This window comes from Geotrypetes seraphini, chromosome 4 (genome assembly GCF_902459505.1).
Source record: "Geotrypetes seraphini chromosome 4, aGeoSer1.1, whole genome shotgun sequence".
NCBI lineage: Eukaryota > Metazoa > Chordata > Amphibia > Gymnophiona > Dermophiidae > Geotrypetes > Geotrypetes seraphini.
Genome location: NC_047087.1, coordinates 127,532,350 through 127,553,124, shown reverse-complemented (window position 1 = coordinate 127,553,124; position 20,775 = coordinate 127,532,350). Strand labels below are relative to the sequence as shown.

Below are 20,775 nucleotides of genomic sequence, written 5' to 3'. Positions count from 1 at the left end.
GACATGGATTTACAACCCCCAAGGACCCTCCGAATAAAGAAGATGGGGATCATCGTAGGAGACTACATTATACGTCATGTGGACAGCCACACCGCAGGAGGGAAAGAGGATAGAATCGTCACCTTCCTGCCCGGAGCAAGAGTGAAGGATGTGACCAACAGGATCTCCAGGATCATAGACAGCACAGGGGGAGAGGACACTGCTGTGCTTATCCATGTGGGAACCAACGATATGAGCGGAGGGAAGTATGACAGGGAAGAGATGAAGGGCCAGCTCCGCTCACTCGGAAGAAAACTGAAGATCAGGGAGGTGAAGGTGGCTTTCTCAGAGATCCTCCCGGTACCAAGAGCAGATGGAAAGAGACAAGGGGAATTGCAAGCGATCAACACCTGGATGAGACAATGGTGCGAAGAGGAAGGCATTGACTTCGTGCGCAACTAGACGGCGTTCTGGGGAAAAAGCAAGTACTACAGAAAGGACGGACTACACTTCAACAAGGAAGGAGCAAGAGTATTGGCAGGCAACATGAAGAGGGCCATCGAGAAGGCTTTAAACTAAGGACAGGGGAAAGCCGGCAGTCGACCACCAGTCGATGGCCAGGGTGACAGGATGCCCCGAAGAAGGAACTACGGACAACTACTCAGGTACGGGAGGGGACAACCACAAAGCAAATAAGGGAGACAACGCAGGAGCAGAAAAGGATACCATGAAAGAAACAGTAGAGACTGCTAAGCTTAGAAAGTCCAAGAAAGTAACATAAAGGGAACTCAAATGTATGTATACGAATGCTTGAAGTCTAAGAAACAAAACGGGAGAATTAGAGACAATAGCAAGACACGATGAACTGGAAATCATTGGCATAACAGAAACATGGTGGAATGATGAAAACAAATGGGACACAGTACTACACGGATACAAACTATACAGAAGAGATAGAGTAGGGCAGAAAGGTGAAGGTATTGCCCTATATGTTCAGGATGGAGTAGAAACTGTTAGAGAGGCTACAACGGAAAGGACAGAGAAGCTGGAGTCCCTCTGGATCAAGATTCCTAGACACAATGGTGCAGACACAAAAATTGGCCTTTACTATCGACCCCCAGGACAGACGGAGAAGACAGACTCAGAAATGATAGAGGAAACTAAACCAAGAATGTAAGACAGGTAATGTAATAATCATGGGAGATTTCAATTTCCCGGGGATAGACTGGAACCTGGGAACCTTGAACTGCGGCAAGGAGGCCAAGTTCCTGGAAGCGCTAGGGGACTGCTTCCTGGAACAAATGGTGGGAGAGCCGACGAGAGGAAAAGCCACCTTGGACTTGGTCCTAAATGGCATTATGGGACTGACAAAAGAAGTAGAAGTCACGGTCCCGCTGGGGACGAGCAATCACAACATGATCAACTTTAAACTTGACATCGGGAAAGGGAACCATACCAAAACTTTAACCAGACCTTAAACTTTAAAAAGGGAAGATACAATAGCATGAGAGCCATGGTGAAACAACGGCTCAAGAAAAAGATGGACAAAGTTAAAACGGTAAATCAGGCATGGTCCCTACGGAAAAATACTATCATGGAAGCACAAAATCTCTACATTCCGCGGATTTCCAATGAAAGGAAAACTAAAGGCAAAAGAGAACCGGCATGGCTTACTAGAGAGGTGAAGAAAGCCATAAAAGAAAAGAAGGACTCCTTTAAAAAATGGAAACGCACAAAACGGAACAAACACAAAGATGATCAGAAGAAATGTCACAAGGTGGTGAGGGATGCCAAAAAGGACTATGAGGAGAAAATAGCACAAGAGGCCAAAAATTTCAAGCCGTTCTTTAGATACGTAAAAGGAAAAAAAAAACCTTGAAAAGAGGCGGTGGGACCACTGGATGACCAGGGAAGAAAAGGGTACATCAAGGAGGATAAACAAATTGCAGACAGACTAAATTCCTTCTTTGCGTCTGTCTTTACGAAGGAGGACACCGCAATAATACCAGAAGCAGTGAAAGTGTTCAAAGGAGTAATAGAGGACAGCCTCACCACAGTAGAAATGGACTTGGACCAGATATACTACCGGACCGACAATCTTAAAAGCGACAAATCCCCTGGACCTGTTGGAATTCACCCGAGAGGCTTAAAAGAACTGAAGGTTGAAATCGGAGAGCTTTTGAAAAAACTTACCAACCTGTCAATTAGAACTGGACAGATACTGGATGATTGGAAGATAGCGAACGTCACGCCAATTTTCAAAAAAAGATCAAAAGGAGAACTGGGCAACTGCAGACCTGTGAGTCTTACGTCTGTCCCTGGAAAGATGGTTGAAGCACTGATTAAAGATAGCATAGTCCGGCACTTGGATACATACGACATGGCTTCAGGAAAGGGAAATCATGTTTGGCGAATTTACTTCAATTTTTTGAGACCGTGAACAAACAATTTGATAGTGGAGAACCGGTGGACATAATATACTTAGACTTCCAGAAAGCGTTTGACAAGGTTCCACATAAAAGACTTTTCAGGAAACTACAAAGCCATGGAATAGAGGAAGATATACTAAGATGGATAGGCAAATGGCTGGAGAACAGAAAGCAGAGAGTGGGCATAAATGGGAAGTTCTCAGACTGGGAGAAAGTGACTAGCGGTGTACCCCAGGGCTCGGTACTTGAGCCCATCTTATTTAATATTTTCATCAATGACACAAAGCTATGCCGGGCAATCAGATTGCAGAAGGATAGCGAGGAACTCCAGAGTGACATTTGCCAGTTAGAGAAATGGGCGGAGAAATGGCAGATGAAGTTTAATGTGGAAAAGTGCAAAGTAATGCATTTAGGCAGAAAGAACAAGGAACACGAGTATAGAATGTCAGGTGTAACTCTGGGTAAGAGCGAACAAAAAAAGGACCTGGATGTACTGATAGATGGGACCCTGAAACCATCGGCACAATGTGCGGCAGCGGCAAAGAAAGCAAATAGAATGTTAGGCATGATAAAGAAAGGAATCATGAGTAGATCGGAGAAAGTTATAATGCCTCTTTATAGGGCAATGATCAGACCACACTTGGAATAAATACTGTGTCCAACATTGGTCTCCCAACCTAAAGAAGGATATTAAACTGCTGGAGAGGGTGCAGAGACGAGCAAAGAAGCTAATAAAAGGTATGGAGAACTTGGAATACAAGGAACGACTTAAGAGACTGGGATTGTTCTCCCTTGAGAAAAGGAGACTGCGAGGGAATATGATTGAGACTTTCAAAATATTGAAAGGAATCGACAAAATAGAGCAGGAAAAAAAAATTATTTACAATGTCCAATGTGACACGGACAAGAGGACATGGACTGAAGCTAAGGGGGGACAAGTCCAGGACAAATATCAGGAAGTTCTGCTTCATGCAACGAATGGTGGACACCTGGATTGCTTTCCCAGAGGAGGTTATGGCGGAATCCACCGTTCTAGGATTTAAAAGAGAACTAGATGAACATCTCCTTACGAGAGGCATAGAGGGATATGGGTGACTAAAATTACGCCAGGTGTACACCTGGCTGGGCCTCCGTGTGTGCGGATTGCCGGACTTGATGGACTGAAAGTCTGATCCGGAGATGGCAGTTCTTAAAGCCCTCAGCTTTGGTCGGTGTAATTTTTGAATCCCTCCAGGAGTTGAGTTTGGAGGTTGGGCAGCAGTAGCAGAATGCTCTCTTATGATAGCACGAAGCCACCATCTTCATCCTTTCCTGATCATCCGGATATAGCAAAGATGCTCACGAATAACTGGAAAGCACTGGAGGTTCATCTGAGAGTTGCTAGAGCTATGTCCAAGCTCTACCTGATGGCAGTCATGTTTAATCAGCGTTTTGCATCCCTAGAAATGGATTCCCTGGTGGTACAGGTCACCAAGAGCACTTCTATCCGTAGTGATGGAGAGGGTTGTGCTAATGGACACAGGACTGTAGGATTTATTTTGTCCTGAAATGGCTCTTTGACTCTGTGGCCTTCGGGTTGAAACAGCTACGGCCGCTTCTTTTGTGGCCAGAGCTTGTCATTCTAAGCTATGCCATGATCCTAACACTGTAATGCTCTAAGATTCACCCCCCCCCCCCCCCCCCTATTTAATTTTAGGTGTGGATTATATGGTGGATGCCTTGTATGATCTCTTCAGAATGGTGAGCAAGCTCTCGGCATACTCTTTCAGTGCATAGGATGTTGTGGATCCAGCAATGGTCCGGTGACTCATCTTCTAAGCCGACCTTGAATAAGTTACATTTTAGAAGGCAATTAATTGTTAGTAAAGATCTAGACAACCTTATAGCTAGTGTGGTGTAGTGATTAGAGCTACAGTCTCAGGCACCCTGAACCTACACTACTCCTTGTGACCCTGGGCAAGTCATTTAAACCCCTCTATTGCCCCAGGTACATTAGATAGATTGTGAGTCTACCAAGACAAGAAAAAATGCTCGAGTACCTGAATGGTATAGAAAATTAAACAATTAATTAAATAAAACCAAGTCCTTGTCTGATAGCAGGTCTCGGCCTCTCAAGGTCCGGGGCATTCTAGATTTGCCCCTCCAGACGTTCCTGTCAGTACTATGGGTTCTCCTCAGAGCAGCGATCCTATCAGCCAGCCAAACAGCAATTTGGTGGATCCTGATGTCCATAGTCAACGAGGAGCCTCTCAACATTTACTCCTAAGACTCAGTTCTGACACCAGGCCCCCAGTTGCTCCTCCGCAGATCAGAGGGTAAGAGAGGAACCTGTAGCAAGTTTTTTGCAACAGGACTTTAAATTTTGTTTTAATGGTAGTATGTTGTATTTTTGTCTTTTCAGCTTCCCCGTACCTTGACAAAGAAAGCGAAATGCCTTGGTGGAGGGGATTAATACTAACAGCTGAAAAGCTAAGTAGTGATACTAAATCATGAATTCATACTACTAAAATGATCTAATGAATTAAGTTATATATTTATTGATTAAATTTTATATATTTATGAAATTTAATAAGAATATCAAAACAAGGAATTAATGAAGTTGTGCCTTGAGGGAAGAATGAGGAATTAACCCTATTGAGTATGATAGCTCAGAGGGTAATCTGACATCCCATCAGCACTTTAACAGAGAAGTCATTCTGTCTATATCATTCTGGACTGTATGTTACTGTAATATGTAATAAAATATTTCACAGGTAACTTAACAAAAAAGTTCCTCCCAGGGCTAGTACTCTTGGCCTTAATGACAGGAATTCCTTTCTTCGCCTCTGGGACCTCTGAGACATGTCAGGAAATATTTGCACATTAGAACCCCAAAACTGATCATTTATATGCCGTTAATAAAGACGCAATACATATTCTCTATCGCTTTCCAAAGCAAGAGTTATCAGCAAGGTTTTTCTTTCCGTTATAACCTCAAGTGAACTTTCCAGGAACGTTGTTAAATTCATATCCACCACTTTGTCAACTTGAGTCTCATTAGGGGTAGAAACCCCTTCAAGTTTCTTCATTTGAAGGTAATTAGCTTTCACAATCTGAAGCAAATTGTCCGTTGGAATAGCAAGAATTTCTGTAAAATATTTTCTTACCATCTCCAAAGGAGAAATCAAAGGATACTTAGGAAAATTCCAAAAGTCTCAAGTTATTTTTTCTTAATTGATTTTCAAGAGATTCCATTTTCCTTGCCATAAAAGATCTTTCCTTCACCAATTCATTTTCAACTATCTTCATGTCCTGAGCTTGGCTTTCTAATCTATTTTACTTGACATAACTTCAGCCCACAGGGTTTCCAAGCTTCAGGCTTTATTCTGCAGAGATCCTTTTCTTAGAATTATGGATTCCAGCATATTTCTGCACACTGCTCCCTCCTTTCTCCTGAAGGTGGTCTCTAGCTTCCACATCGACCAGGAGGTCCAACTACCTACTTTTATTCCCTCTGGTTTGAGAGAACAGGACCAAGTGTTACAGTTGCTGGATGTGCGCAGGCTTTTGTTGCAGTACTTTGGAGGTCAAGAATGAGTTTTGGGTTTCTGACCACCTGTTCATACTGGTGGGTCCTGCTCTTAAAGGCAGACCGACTTTAAAAGCTGCCATTTTGAAATGGATCCATATGGCTAATTCATCTGCCTATATTGCAGCTGGAAAGAAGCCCCTTATTTCTGTGAGGGTTCATTCTACTAGAAGTATTTCCTCTTCTTGGGCAAAGTTGTCAGCAATCTCTGGAAGAGAAAGGGCCAAGAAAGGGAGGCCAGCATCTAAAGCCTCAATTTCCAGATGGATTAAAATGACCATTTCCTCTGCACATGTAGGCTGTGGTAAACAACCACTGATGCATTGAAAGCACATTCCACTGGAGGAGTTGCTGCCTTGTGGGCAGAGACTAGGGTGGTTTCGCCCATGGAGATTTGTAGAGCAGCTACATGGTCTACCCTTCATACATTCACCAGGTTCTTTAGGGTAGACGTTACAGCTGGGAAGGGTGCCACATTCAGGAACACTCCGTCTTAAAGGCAGTTGCACTGAGCTCACTCTAAACACTGGCATTCAGGACCACTAGACACATTGCACTAGAAAGAAAGATTAGGTTCTTACCTCTGTAATCTTCTTTCTTGTAGAGTTGTCTAGTGTTCCTGAAGCCCCACCCTGTGTATGGGCTTTGTCTGCTTTCTGCCTTAGGATCAATCTGGATCTGAAGAATTTTCTGTTTCTCAGAGGAACTGAGAGGAAAAAAAAGATGATGCCTAGGTAAATCATCATGACCATATAGTGAGGTTTAAGTCTCTACTTCAGCAGGTCATTTGAATAACTATGAGCTCTGTACGTAACACAAGGCAACAAAAAAAAATTTTCAGAATCATCTGACAACACCACATTTTTCTACATCTGTTTTCCACCCTGATTGCAAATCTGTTAGGGTTTTTTTCAGTCACGTAAACTTTTTAAAGTTATGACTATCAATCCACAACGGCATATAATAAACTTCAAAGTGCCTAATTTCTAAGTAATCTTTTTTTTTTCAGATAATTCCTTTCTAAGTACCTCTATGGTCTTCAGTTCCAGCCAAATTTTTTGAAGGCTTGTTTCTCTTTCTGGCTTTTATTCATCATCAGACCTTAGTTTTTTTTAAGTGCTTGTGCTCTATATTCTGTTTTGTGCAAATCCTGGAAGACATTTCACTATTTTGGTCTCCTCGCCCTGTGTTCCAAAGTTAATGCCTCTGATGATGGAATCCCCCAACAGTAATAGTTTTCTGTTTTTGGCTTTTTTATTTGTGCTTAGGGTGCGCTTGTTCTCTTGAGTTACCTTCATTGGTTCCAGTCCCACCTCCCTTCTGTTTTCTTGAGTATCGCAGTGCACTAGTGGAGCAAAGGAATTCTCTAGAGGTAATATTAGTGAAGGTGGATGTTTTTGTGTTACATGTCGCAGTCTTCCTGAGCCTACTGTGACCCATTTATTCCTGAGCTGTTTTGTTCTTTGAGGTAGAGATGGTAAGTTGGTATGATTTTGTGAAGTGATGGAAGCTGCTTTAATTGTATTCAATTCCTGTTTAAGTTTGTAGAGCTCCTCCTTAATACTAGCAAGATGAAGACAGATGGGGCAAGCTTTAAACCTTCAAATAGTGTGTCGTGCAATGCAGTGATTGCATAGAATAAAGATCATCTTGATTGGTTGGGAAGTGACTTGATTTGAGTAGTCCTGATTATTTGGGTCTCTATATATGAACAATTGTCCCTGGGATGGGTGGGACTATAATTCTTACCCTTAGTCCTATGAAGAGGAAGAGGAAATAAGATTTAACAAAGGAAAGAGAAGGGTTTATTTTTTTGTGCTTTTTTGGGGGGTTTTTTAAAGTAAGAAACAGGGAGGAGAAGAGAAATTAAGCAGATATAATGCTGAAAAACAGTGAAAAGAGCAGAATATGAAATGCTGAGTAACTTAGCTTTTAGAAGTTCACAGGGCGGACTTGTTCACAGCACAGATTAAATAACCAGTTCAGATAATGCTGATCCTTGGGGTACCCCCCCCCCCTGTACACACTGCATAATTTGATAATTCCTTTTATAAACAAAGGGGATTACAGCAAATGTTTGCATTTAAAACATTTTAAAATAATTGGCAGTTTGTGTCGGTATATAACAAGTTCTTTGTTTGCATTTTATGAATAGTAAGAAATCAAATCTCTTTATTAAAAGGCCATAGTCTGTTTATTTGGCAAAGATTTGTTATATTTTTCTTTTAATGCAGGAAGATGAAACTGCAGATCTAAGTGAGAACTCTGATTCATCTGATGAAGAGGAAGAATGGAAAAGTGAAAGTAACAGCTCAAGGTATAGTAATAAACTGTGTTCTTTAAGGCCCAGATTCTGTAAACTGCATCCCGATTGTAGGCAGCTGTAGGCGTCCTATAGCGGTCTAATCAGTGAATCGGGAGGCACGTTTTCTAAAAAAAATGCTCCCCAGGCAGGCCGCCTATACTGAAGGTACCTCCGGGAGCCTCGCCTAATCTCGCCTAAGGCTAGGTGGTAGACTTAGGCGAACTTAGGCGGCCCTACGCATCTCCCTAGTACAGGGGAGACGCTTAACAATGTAGGCCAGTAAAATGCTGATCTATATTGTAAGTAGACGTAGTCGCTATACTTAATCATGGCAAGGGATCTCCCTGTCGTGATTAATATAGGAGTCATGGCTACGGCCGCCAGTCTCCCCTCCATCCCCCAAACGAATGAGACAGGAGGGTGTCCAACTCCTCCTGCCGAAATACCCCCCTCCCACAATCGCCGGCAGGAAAGTGCTCAACCCTTCCTGCTAGTAGAACCTCCGACGATCGCGGCAGGAGGGAGCCCAATCTCTCCTGCTGAAAGACCCCCCCTTTGATCGCCGGCAGGAAGGTGCTCAACTCTTACTGTAAGTAGAACCCCCAACCCTCCCCCCCGACGATTGCGGCAGGAAGGTGCTCGACCCTTTCTGCCGGTAAACCCCACCCCCAACGATTGCGACAGGAAGGTGTGCAACCCCTCCTGCCGGTAGGCCTCGCCCCCCTGAAGATCATTGGCAGGTGGGTGCCCATAGGAGGGGCCTTAGGCGCCTGGGCCAATGAGGCCCTAGGTTCCTGTGGGTTGGGGAGGAGAGGGGTGGGCACGCCTCATTTGAACGTAGGCGGGCCGGACGGTGCAAGGACCCGTCCGGCCAACTTGCTTGTAAGCCTGGGGGGGTTCTGGGGGAGGGGTTTGTTGGAAGGGGAGGTCCGGGGAGGGGGTTGGGGCATTTTGGGGCGGTCTGGCAGGAGGGGTTGGGCACCCTCCTGCTGTGATCATTGGGTTGGGGGTGGGGGGGTCTACCGGCAGGAAGGATTGAGCACCTTCCTGCCGACGATCATGGGGGTTCTTTCAGCAGGAGGGGTTGGGCACCCTCCTGCCGCAATCGTGACAAAACAATAAAACACTCAAATCTCAATGAACCATAAAATTCTCCATTACAAAATCAACCATTACATAAACACAGATCACAGTCCCTTACTCCATTCTAATTTGAGAAAGCCAATTGAAAAAAATGTGCTTTTAAAATTTATATAGGATTCTTCTTTTCTCAAGTTTATGGGCAGGTTATTCCATAACCGTGGAACTAAATAAAAGAATGCACAATCCCTAGTTGACGCAAGATGTGCCTTTGAGATGTGAGGAACGACTACCCTATTATTGTTCAGAGATTGTAATAGATGCGGGGCATAAAATACCACCAAGTTAGAAAGATATGAAGGCTGTAGCTGAAATAATGCTCTATGTGCCAACATTAGGATTTTAAATTTAATTCTAAATTCCATTGGTAGCAATGGAATTTTAAATACAAAGGTGTCGCGTGATCACGAATATATGCCCAGCTTAATAATCTAATTGCAGTATTCTGCACTGTTTGTAAGTGCTTTAACTGTCCTAACCCAATATAATAAATAACTGCACTCTATCAGGCAAAAATCATCACGTGCCAGAATCATCATAAAGAGTGTTAAGGATGGCTTCGTAAAGTTCAGATTTCCCGAGTCAACAAAGCTCAGGTACATATTGGCTTCCATATGAGCACAATTCCACTACTGGTGAGATTTTCTTATCTACAGTCCATAGCACACTTCTCACCAGTATACTGTGGCAAAAATCAAAGTCTTTTCAGATTCCAACAGTTCAAAAACACATCTCAAACACTAATAAATCTTCCAATGGCTTCCTTAGCTGTGCCCAAGGACATCACACAGCAAGGCTCACTCAGTCCCTCAGAGCTGTAGAAGGAAGATTCAGTGGACCTGCCAAAGTATTCATTAATTCATAAATGCACTCCTCAATCCCATGTCAAAAAGATGATGGGGCAAGTCCTTACCCCACAGAATCTTCTCCAAGAGTATTAAACAGCTCAAGAAAAAACTTGTCCCAGGCAGTGTGACTAGCAAATATGGAAGGCAAGTCAGCTTTCTACTCGAGCTGGGTTATTATAACCTTCCTTTCCTCAAGTGCCATTTTGTGCATGGCTCAGCTATTCAGGCAAAAAGAAAAAAAAAACCCATCTCATTCTCAGTGCAAGCTTCAAAACCCAAAACCAAAATGCTCATTTTAAATTCTTTATAGTGTTCACAAGCCCTTAATTAGACATTTTCTATGGCTTATTAAATGTCCCAAGATTCAGCTTTCACCAAAACAGTTTCAAACAGCCCAAACAAACTAAAAAAAAAGTTCCTGGTTAAAACAATGTTTCCCCAACTTTGGAAACAATAATGCACTAACTTCCATGCACTCCTCTGAAGTAAGTTCAACATGAGTTCTGGGCAAATGTCCTCTGCTAGCTGGCAATCTTTCTCAGGACTTTGCATTTCTACATTCACCAATTGCTGTAGACTTGGAGTCTCTCCTTCTAGGTCTGCTCCTCTTGGCTGCCTCTGTAACTGTGGCTTCCATGTTTTAAGAGCTCTGAGAGTTGCTGAACCATGCAGGAGGGCTGCTGTGCTTAGCCAGCAACTTCAACATAGTTGTATTTAAAGAGCCATGCCCTGCTTTTCCTGGCTGTGTTTAAACCTGTATTGCATCTAGGAACCTCAGGGGCAGTGCTGTGGCTAGAGTTAGGACAGGAATTAACTGCAGTACTATGAATGTTTGGGCACTGGTGACGGGCTTGTGACAAAGTGCTCCCTTTAATGTGGGGTTCTTGTTATAATCCGCTGTGAATCTGAATTGATAAATAGAATATAAGACTACTGATTAGATTAGAAAGGTAGCCCCTTTTAACCTCAGACTAGTAGGTATTGCAAATAGTCTGCACAGGTTATGCTCTCAGTTGTCAGAATATTCCACCAAATTGTCCCCCAAGAGCTACTCCATACAGCTCTCGCACCAATGCCGTACTTCTAGAAGAACTCTCTGCCTTTCTAAAAGCCAGTGTGACTGAACCTGTTCTAACAGAGGAAGAAGGGCTGGGATTCTATTCAGAGTATTTCCTTATGCCAAAAAGATGGGCATGTGTCCCATCCTAGACCTAAAAGCCCCGATCAAATATCTAGTCAAAGAAAAGCTCAGGATGATTTCCCTAGTCTCCCTTTTCCCTGTGAATCAGGAATATGATTGGCTAGGCTCTCTTGACTTCTACACACATATTCTGACAATTCCAAGTCACAGGAAGTATCTTGGGTTTCAAAAGGGAACACATCACTTCAAGTATTATTACTCTTTGGCCTTGCATCAGGTCCCTGGATCTTACCAAATCTGTGGTGGTATGTGCAGCGTCACTACATAGACTGGGAATCCGTGTGTTTCCCTATCTGGACAATTGACTGGTAAAGAGCACATTGAAGGAGAGTGCTTAGGAGTCACTGTAGAGAGCTAATCAGATGTTAGAACTAGTGTCCATATTAAACTACCCCAAGTCCCATCTGGTCCCAGTCCAGTGATTGGAATTCATAAGAGTCCTACTAGACATGGTGAGCTTTTCTTCCTGTGACACAGGAGGACACATTAGTTGCCCTCACCACTCAAGTTTGCTTTTACCAGCAGGTCACAGCTCAGCAGATGTTGAGATTGCTGGGCCACATGGCTTCCACAGTGCATGTTACTCCATTGACATGTCTACACATGAGAACAGCCCAGTGGACTCTAGCTTCCCAGTGATCTTGGGCTTTCAGGAACCTAGCAGATGTCATCTGAATAACACTAAACTTTATACAGTCCCTTCTCTGGACAATTCGATCCAATTTGACTGTGGGACTCTCGTTCCAAATTCCTCAGCATCACAAGATGCTGACAGTGGATGCATCCAACCTGGAGTTGGGAGCTCATTTAGATGGCTTCACACTCAGGGATCCTGGTCAGCCCAGGAGAAAGATTCACATCAACCTCTGGACCTCCGGGCAATCTGTAACACTGTAAAGGCTTTCAAAGATTGGCTCCTCATCAAAATTGTGCAAATTCAGACAGACAAACAGGTTGCGATGTACTACATCTACAAGCAAGGAGGGACAGGATCATACCTTCTGTGTCAGGTAGCCATCAGGATGTGGAACTGGGCTATGCAGAATGATATGGTATTCAGCCACATACCTGGTGGGGAAATTCAACAGCTTGGCCAACAGACTGAACAAAGTAATGCAACTATATAAGTGGCCCCTCAATGTGGGTGTTGCCTGGGAGATCTGAACATGGAGCACCCCCTTTGGGTGGATCTCTTTGCCACTCAATTCAATCACAAAGGCCCTCGGTACTGCCTCAGACTCAGATCACATGACATTAGCATCAAAGCCTTTCTCCTGGAATGGGGAATAGATCTTCTGAATGCATATCCTCACATACCTCTTATAGAGAAGACTCTGCTGAAACTCAAGCAGGACCAGGGAGCCATGATTCTGCTTGCACCATATTGGCTCAAATAGATCTTGTTCCCTCTTCTTATGGAACTTTCATCTGAAGAACCATGGAGACTGGACTGTTTTATGACCCTCTCACTCAAGATGAGGGGTCTCTTCTACATCTCAGCCTCCAGACTTTGTTCCTCACAGCCTCGATGTTGAGAGCTTAGAATTTGCTTCCTTTTATCTTTTGAAGGGCATCTCCAATGTTCTCCTGTCTTCCAGGAAAGATTCCACTAAGAGATGTTATTCTTTTAAAAGAAGAAGGTTTGTTGTCTGGTGTAAGGGCAAGACCCTAGATCTGTTTTCATGCCTTATACAGAACTTGCTTGAATGTCTTCTGCACTTGTCTGAATCTGAGTCTGGTCTCAAAACCAACTTTGTAGGGATTTCCATTACTGCAGTTATACTTATTCTCTTGTAGAGGGTAAGCCCATCTCGGAACAGCTTCTAATTAGCTTCATGAGAGGTTTGCTTTCAACATAACCCCCCCCTATCAAATCTCCAACGGTGTCATGGGATCTCAATGTCGTTCTTACCCAGCTGATAGCTCCTATTGAGCCACTGGATTCCTGTGCACTGAAGTACTTGACCTCGAAGGTTGCCTCTTCTATGGCTTTTATTTCAGCTCATAGGGTCAGTGAACTATAAACCCTAGTGGTGAATCCACCTTATGCTAAGTTCCATCACAAGAGAGAAATAACTCTGCATGTACCCTGAGTTCCTTCCTAAGGTAGGATCAGAGTTCTGTAAGAATTGCCGCTGCTGGGTCAGACCAGTGGTCCATTGTGCCCAGCAGTCCACTCCCATGGCGGCCATTAGGTAAAGTACCAGAGCCCTAATTGAGTTTAGCCTTACCTACATACGTTATGGTCTAGCAGGAACTCGTCTAACTTTATCTTGAATCCCTGGAGGGTGTTTTCTCTATGACAGCCTCCGGAAGAGTGTTCCAGTTTTCCACCACTCTCTGGGTAAAAAAGAACTTCCTTACATTTGTACGGAATCTATTCCCTTTTAACTTTAGAGTGCCCTCTCGTTCTTCCTACCGTGGAGAGGGTGAACAACCTGTCTTTCTCTACTAAGTCTATTACCTTCATTATTTTGAACGTTTCAATCATGTCCCCTCTGTCTGCTTTTTTCAAGGGAGAAGAGGTCCATTTTCTCTAATCTCTCACTGTACGACAACTCCTCCAGCTCCTTAACCATTTTAGTTGCGTGGACTGCTTCACCTACTTGTCAACCAGTACTCCCAAGTCTCTTTCCTGGGTTGTCTCTCCAAGTACTGCAGCAGACATCCTGTATTCGTGTTCAAGATTTTTGTTACCAATATGCATCACCTTACACTTGTCCACGTTAAACTTAATTTGCCATGTCGCAGCCCATTTCTCGAGCGTCTCTTTGTCCTGTTGCAGGTCTTCGCAATCCTCCTGCATCTTTGCTACTCTGAATAACTTCGTATCATCTGCAAATTTAATCACCTCACTCATCGTTCCAATTTCCAGGTCGTTTATAAATATGTTGAAGAACACAGGCCCAGGCACCGAACCCTGCGGCACTCCACTGGTGACATAAGAACATAAGAACATAAGCAGTGCCTCTGCCGGGTCAGACCAGAGGTCCATCCCGCCCAGCAGTCCGCCCCCGCGGTGGCCCAACAGGTCATGACCTGCCTTAATCACCAGAAGGGGCCCCCTTGCCCCCTAGGTTTCTCATCGAAGTCCTATCTTCCCATCAATGTCCTAACCCTCCAGCCTTGCACCTGCACGACCTGGTGAGCTGTCTATACTTATGCAACACCCCAGCACCTCCCTCAGTACCCCACGATCCCCTTTTCCCTCAGGAATCTGTCCAATCCCTGTTTGAATCCCTGTACTGTACTCTGCCAGATCACTTCCTCCGGGAGCGCATTCCATTTGTCCACGACCCTTTGGGTGAAGAAAAACTTCCTTGCATTTGATTTGAACCTATCTCCCTTCAGTTTCTCTGAGTGCCCCCTCGTACCTGTCGTCCCTTTTAGTCTGAAGAACCTGTCCCTGTCCACCCTCTCTATGCCCCTAAGTATTTTGAAGGTCTCTATCATATCCCCCCTGAGCCTCCTCTTTTCCAGAGAGAAGAGCCCCAGTTTATCCAGCCTCTCAGCATATGGGCAGTTTTCCAGCCCTCTTACCAGTTTCGTTGCCCTCCTTTGGACTCTCTCAAGAACTGCCATGTCCTTCTTGAGGTGCGGTGACCAATATTGAACGCAGTATTCCAGATGTGGGCGCACCATCACTCGATACAGCGGCATGATGACTTCCCGCGTCCTGGTTGATATGCCCCTCTTGATGATGCCCAGCATCCTGTTGGCTTTCTTCGAGGCTGCTGCACACTGTGCGGATGGTTTCATGGATGGATCCACTAGCACACCCAAGTCTCTCTCAAGTCCGGTGTCTTCCAGCAATCTCCCCCCCATTTTATACTCGAACAACGGGTTCTTTTTCCCTATGTGCATGACCTTGCATTTATCTACGTTAAAGCGCATTTGCCATTTGTTTGCCCAGTCCTCCAGCTTATCGAGGTCCCTTTGCAGTTCCTCACACTCCTCCCTGGTCCTAACTCTGGCGCAGAGCTTGGTATCGTCTGCAAATTTTATAACCTCATACTTTGCCTCCGTTTCCAGGTCATTGATAAATATGTTGAAGAGTAGCGGCCCCAGCACCGATCCCTGTGGCACACCGCTCGTGACTCCCCGCCAGTCAGAATATTGGCCCTTTACTCCAGACGCTTTTCCAGTCCGAGTATTGTCCATTTACCCCCACTCTTTGCTTTCTATCTGCCAAAGAGTTTTTGATCCACGTGTGTATTTCACCCTCAATCCCATGGCTTGCAATTTTTTGAAGTAGTCGTTCATGTGGGATCTTGTCAAACGCCTTCTGAAAATCTGCCTGTTAATTCCCTTGAAAATGTGCAGCAAGTTCGTCAAGCAAGATCTTCCTTTGCTGAAGCCGTGCTGGCTGGTTCTCATCAAATTGTGTCCGTCAAGGTGGTCAACGATGCAATCCTTTATCAGCACCTCTACCATCTTTCCCGGTACCGAGGTCAGACTCACCAGCCTGTAGTTTCCCGGATCTCCCCTCGAACCTTTCTTGAAAGTCGACGTAACATTTACCACTTTTCAGTCTTCTGGAATCCTGCCCGATTTGATCGACAGATTGGCTATTAGTTGAAGCAGTTCAGCTATAACCCCTTTCAGTTCCTTGATTATCCTCGGATGGATGCCATCCGGTCCCGGGGATTTATCGCTCTTGAGCCTATCAATCTGCCTGATACCTCTTCTAGACTTACCGTCAATGCCCCCATCTTTTTGACCCACTCTGTCTCTGCGGTATAGCTTGTATCCCAGTAGCACAGTGTCCCAGACGTTTTCCTCGTTCCACCATGTTTCCATGATACCGATGATGACAAGGTTCATCCATATTCATTGTGGATATCCTGAAAACCTGACTGGCCAGGTGGTCCCCGAGGACTAGCCAGGTGATCCCTGAGGACTGGGTTGAATACTTGGCTAAGGTGTCGGCATACTCTGTTTTTGTTTGTTGGATGCTCTGAATCTGACAGCAAGTTGCTCATTCCATTTACAAGGCTCCTTTGGCTAAACATTCCTTAAAGGAGCAGTTGTGGTTTTGCAAGAGACTGGAAGACTTCATGAATTCTGTGGTGGACCATCGCTCTATGTCCCTGCCTGATAGCAGACCCAGATTCTTTACAGGTTCTGGTCGCTCTAACTGTTCGTGGCATTGTGCAATTCCACCCATATACAACTGCCATGTCTGATATTTTCTCAGAGCTCCTGGCAGAGGTACTCCGATTGCAGTTGTTTGGAGCCATTTGCCTCCCATTTTGCGCACAAAGGTGCATTGATGCCAGACCAAGGTATGCCTCTCTATAGACAGGGGCAGATTGTTTGTTGCCTGCAGGCCTGGGCTCACCTTTCGTTCGATCTATGGGTCTTAGACATTCTTCAGTCAGGCTTCACATTGGACTTGCCTGGCTTCTGATGGATTAGTTTGTGGAGTCTCCTGTAAGTTGACCTGCCACAGCGCACAAGGTGCAAGCCACTGTACAATACTTGCTGGATATTCAAGCTATAAAGCAAGGACCACCCGATCTCGAACAGGAATGGACAACCCTTTGGTTCAGCATACTATCCTTATCTATGGAAAAGATATGATCAAGGTAAAAATCTAATCTCTTTTTAGTTATGCTGCCTGATATTGCCACATGTTTGGTACCATCAACCCATCCCCCTGCTTTCTTGCCCAAAATACCCCCCTGAGCCACCTAGGGACACCTGCGGAACCAAATAAATTGAAAGAATTGTCTCTGTATTTACCAAGTACCCTCTCAGGCACTTCATTGGGCAAAGTAGGAAAAAGATAAAGCAGCTGAGGGAATACCATCATTTTAACTACCTCCATCTGATCCATCCAAGAGAGGCATAATTTATTCCATCTATCCAAGCCTTAAGCAGTTTTTTTAACAACATGCTCAAAATTCAGGTCATACAGATCTGTGCCCAATCCCCCTATATTAATCCCAAAATATTAAATCATTAAATAGAATCTGCCCAGGGTATAGACCATTTGGTATCAACTGAAATTAATTTGACAGAGTTTTTGGAGGATAGGCAGGATTTGATCCAGACACAGTCTACCCTGGTGATAACATGCATGAGTGAGATGAATAAGATGTTATTAATGAAATTATATTTTAAAAATAGATTAATGAAATTTTGTGGAGATTTGGTTAGAATTTTTCCAGATGTCTCTAGAGCCACTCAATTAAGGAGAAAGTAATTTCTGAAATTAAAGGTTAGGGTTTTGGCTCTCGAGGCATCGTTTTATTTAAAAATTCCCTGTAAGTGTCTTGTTAAATTACAATCAAAACAATACTAATGCCTCAGTTGTACCTTTGATATCCTCAAACACTATGATAGTCTCAATTGTTTAGGCTCAGATAGTGCTAATAAGTAAATCCAAGTTGCATGAAAGAATTGTGGTGCAACTTATACACTCATGTATGGACCTTCAGACCACCTATAGGGTACAAATCCCAGGCTGTTATATTCTTTGTCAGTCCAACTTTATTCATTCAAATTTTATTTAATTTTTATTATTTATTTTTTATTTTTAAGGTCATTTTAAAGCCAACAAAACATCACTTAGCTTTAGCTTATAGTGATGCTCTTCAATCTTCACCTCTCCCCTCTATGGGGGTGTGGGGGGGAGGGGTGAAGATTGAAGAGCATCACTATAAGCTAAAGCTAAGTGATGTTTTGTTGGTTTTAAAATGACCTTAAAAATAAAAAATAAATAATAAAAATTAAATAAAATTTGAATGAATAAAGTTGGACTGACGAAGACAGCCTGGGGTTTGTACCCTATAGGTCAGTGGTCTCAAACTCAAACCCTTTGTAGGGCCACATTTTGGATTTGTAGGTACTTGGAGGGCCTCAGAAAAAGATAGTTAATGTCTTATTAAAGAAAAGACAATTTTGCATGAGGTAAAACTCTTTATAGTTTATAAATCTTTCTTTTTGGCCAAGTCTTAATAATAATATTGTCATTTATAGCTAAAGAGACATATGATCAAGAAACTGTTTTATTTTACTTTTGTGATTATGATAAACATACCGAGGGCCACAAAATAGTACCTGGCGGGCCGCATGTGGCCCCTGAGCCTAAACAATTGAGACTATCATAGTTTGTTATTAAATTACAAGACACTGAATTTGTATTTTGGGACCCAATACAGCTACAACAATTTTTGCTTGCTAGAGTGAAGAAATGATTACTGTTCAACTATAAAGAATAAGAGGAAATAATAATTATCCCTATCAATTAAGAATATATTCAGGTCCATAATGTATGGACCTTGAGTTTATTCATTTTTTCCTATTAATTTTCTTCTGTAATGAAGTATATCTCCCCATTAATGTGGGCTTGAAATGGAATTATGAATGGATGTATTGATTATAGTAAATGATGCCTTTTCTCTTTGTTCAGTATATTAATGTAATGATTGAAAAAATTATAAATAAAAAACAAAATAAACCCCAAATATTGAATCATCATTTTAAATCATTTAAAAAGGAAACAGTTCCAGAATAGGTCTAACTAGTCTGTTGAGACCAAGACATTTAATATTTCTGACTTTGTCACAGTAACCTGGAACCCAGATACTTACTTGGTCAGCTCCCTTACTATACCTTCCAATGAGTTCCTGGGCCTTATTAGCGTAACAAACAAAAAGACAAAGAAAGGTTGTATAAGACATCTCTCTTGCCTATATATGAACTTTATTATTAATAAAAAAAAGCTCATATATAGGTTGTATAAGACATCTCCATTGTCTTTCTTTGTCTTTTTGTTTGTTGTACTGTCACGAGGCAAGTTCTCTCTGTTTGCTCTGTTCCTTATTAGAGTAAATAAGATATCGGCAAAGAGGCTGATTTATGTTCCTGCATACCACTATGCTCTCCTGTGTCCCTCACTCTCTGGGCCATGGGCTCAAACATCAGTAGAAATAGAATTGGTGATAAAGGACACCTCTGCTCGGTGTCCTGATATAGCTCAAAGTCCTCCAAGTATCCCCACAGCAATAGGGGCATTATACACCAACTAGTCTTTAAGCCCGTTACATTAATGGGTGCTAGAATACATGTGTGTGTGTCTATCTTTCTTTCTCTCTTTCTCCTTGGCCGCTTTCTGTCTGTCTTTCTTTCTGTCTCTCTCTTTCCTCGGCTGTCCACCACCACCCCTTGCCTGCTCCCCCTGTCCAGCAGTAGCCCTTCTTTCTTCCTTGTACCTCCCCCCCTGTCCAGCAGCACCCCTTCACTGCTCCCCCTGTCCAGCAGCAGCCCTTCTCCCTTTGTTTTACCTCCCCCCTGTCCAGCAGCACCTCTTCCCTGCTCCCCCTGTCCAGCAGTAGGCCTTCTCCCTAACTTTGACCTCCCCCTGTCCAGCAGCACCCCTTACCTGATCCCCCTGTCAAGCAGTAGGCCTTCTCCCTTCCTTGTACCTCCCCCGTGTCCAGCAGCATCCCTTCCCTGCTCCCCCATATCCAGCAGCAATCCTTCCAGCAGGGAATTTTTACCAGCCAGCATGGGACACCTCGCAGCAGTGCACGACACCCTCCAGCCGTTCCTCTAGGTGCCAGCTATCAGGAGTGAAACCGCCACCGCCGCTCAAATCCCTGCACGCGCCTCAAGCCACCGTGAGCCGCAAATAGAATACGGCCACGGAAAGACACAGCACGCTGTCAGGGATCACAAAACCCTAAGTGCGCATGCGCGCTTAGGGTTTCATTATAGAGGATAAATCTATCACATCATGCAAAGCCCCACCCCTTTTTTAGCTAAGATGTAAAACATAAATGGCTACGCCACCCTGTTGAATGCTTTTTCAGCATCTACCAACATAGAAAAAATGTGTGGGAATCACTGACATAGATCATTAGCCAATTATCTTTGTAAAGACTACTTGTTCCCACCTACAACATTTCTGCCTACAAGGGAAAGTAATCTTTTCACAGTTAAATACCCACATACAAGGGAACACTGAAAAGTTCTCAGCCCAACCAAGAAGAGAATGATGTGGAGCCATGAAACTTACAAGTTATTCTACATTTTCCTTGACACTTTCGTTTCATATAATTGAAATGAAAAGTGTCAAGAATAGTAAGGAATAACTTGTAAGTTTCATGACTCCACATTATTTTCTTCTTGGTTGGGCTGAGAACTTTTCAGTGGCCCTTCGTAAGTGGTTTTTATCTGTATTCAAGTTCCTACTGCTGCAGTAATGGACATCCTTATCAGCCAGCTTCTAAAATACTGATTTAGCAATTGAGCCAGTGTATTTGGCTTTTTAGCATCATTTAATATTGATAGGTATG

General features: G+C 43.5%; 1 protein-coding gene across 3 annotated transcripts in view; it reads left to right on the top strand.

Moving 5' to 3' along the window:
- The window catches only part of BRWD1 (bromodomain and WD repeat domain containing 1), a 614,838-nt gene that overhangs the window by 404,250 nt on the left and 189,813 nt on the right, over window positions 1-20,775 (top strand). For 2 of the 3 annotated variants that reach the window (XM_033941455.1, XM_033941456.1), the window contains one exon: window positions 8,211-8,293. In XM_033941455.1, the coding sequence (XP_033797346.1) occupies window positions 8,211-8,293 (83 nt within the window). Of the gene's footprint in view, window positions 1-4,809; window positions 6,955-8,210; window positions 8,294-20,775 lie in introns of those variants that run through there. The other variant, XM_033941457.1, reaches the window with a different exon arrangement.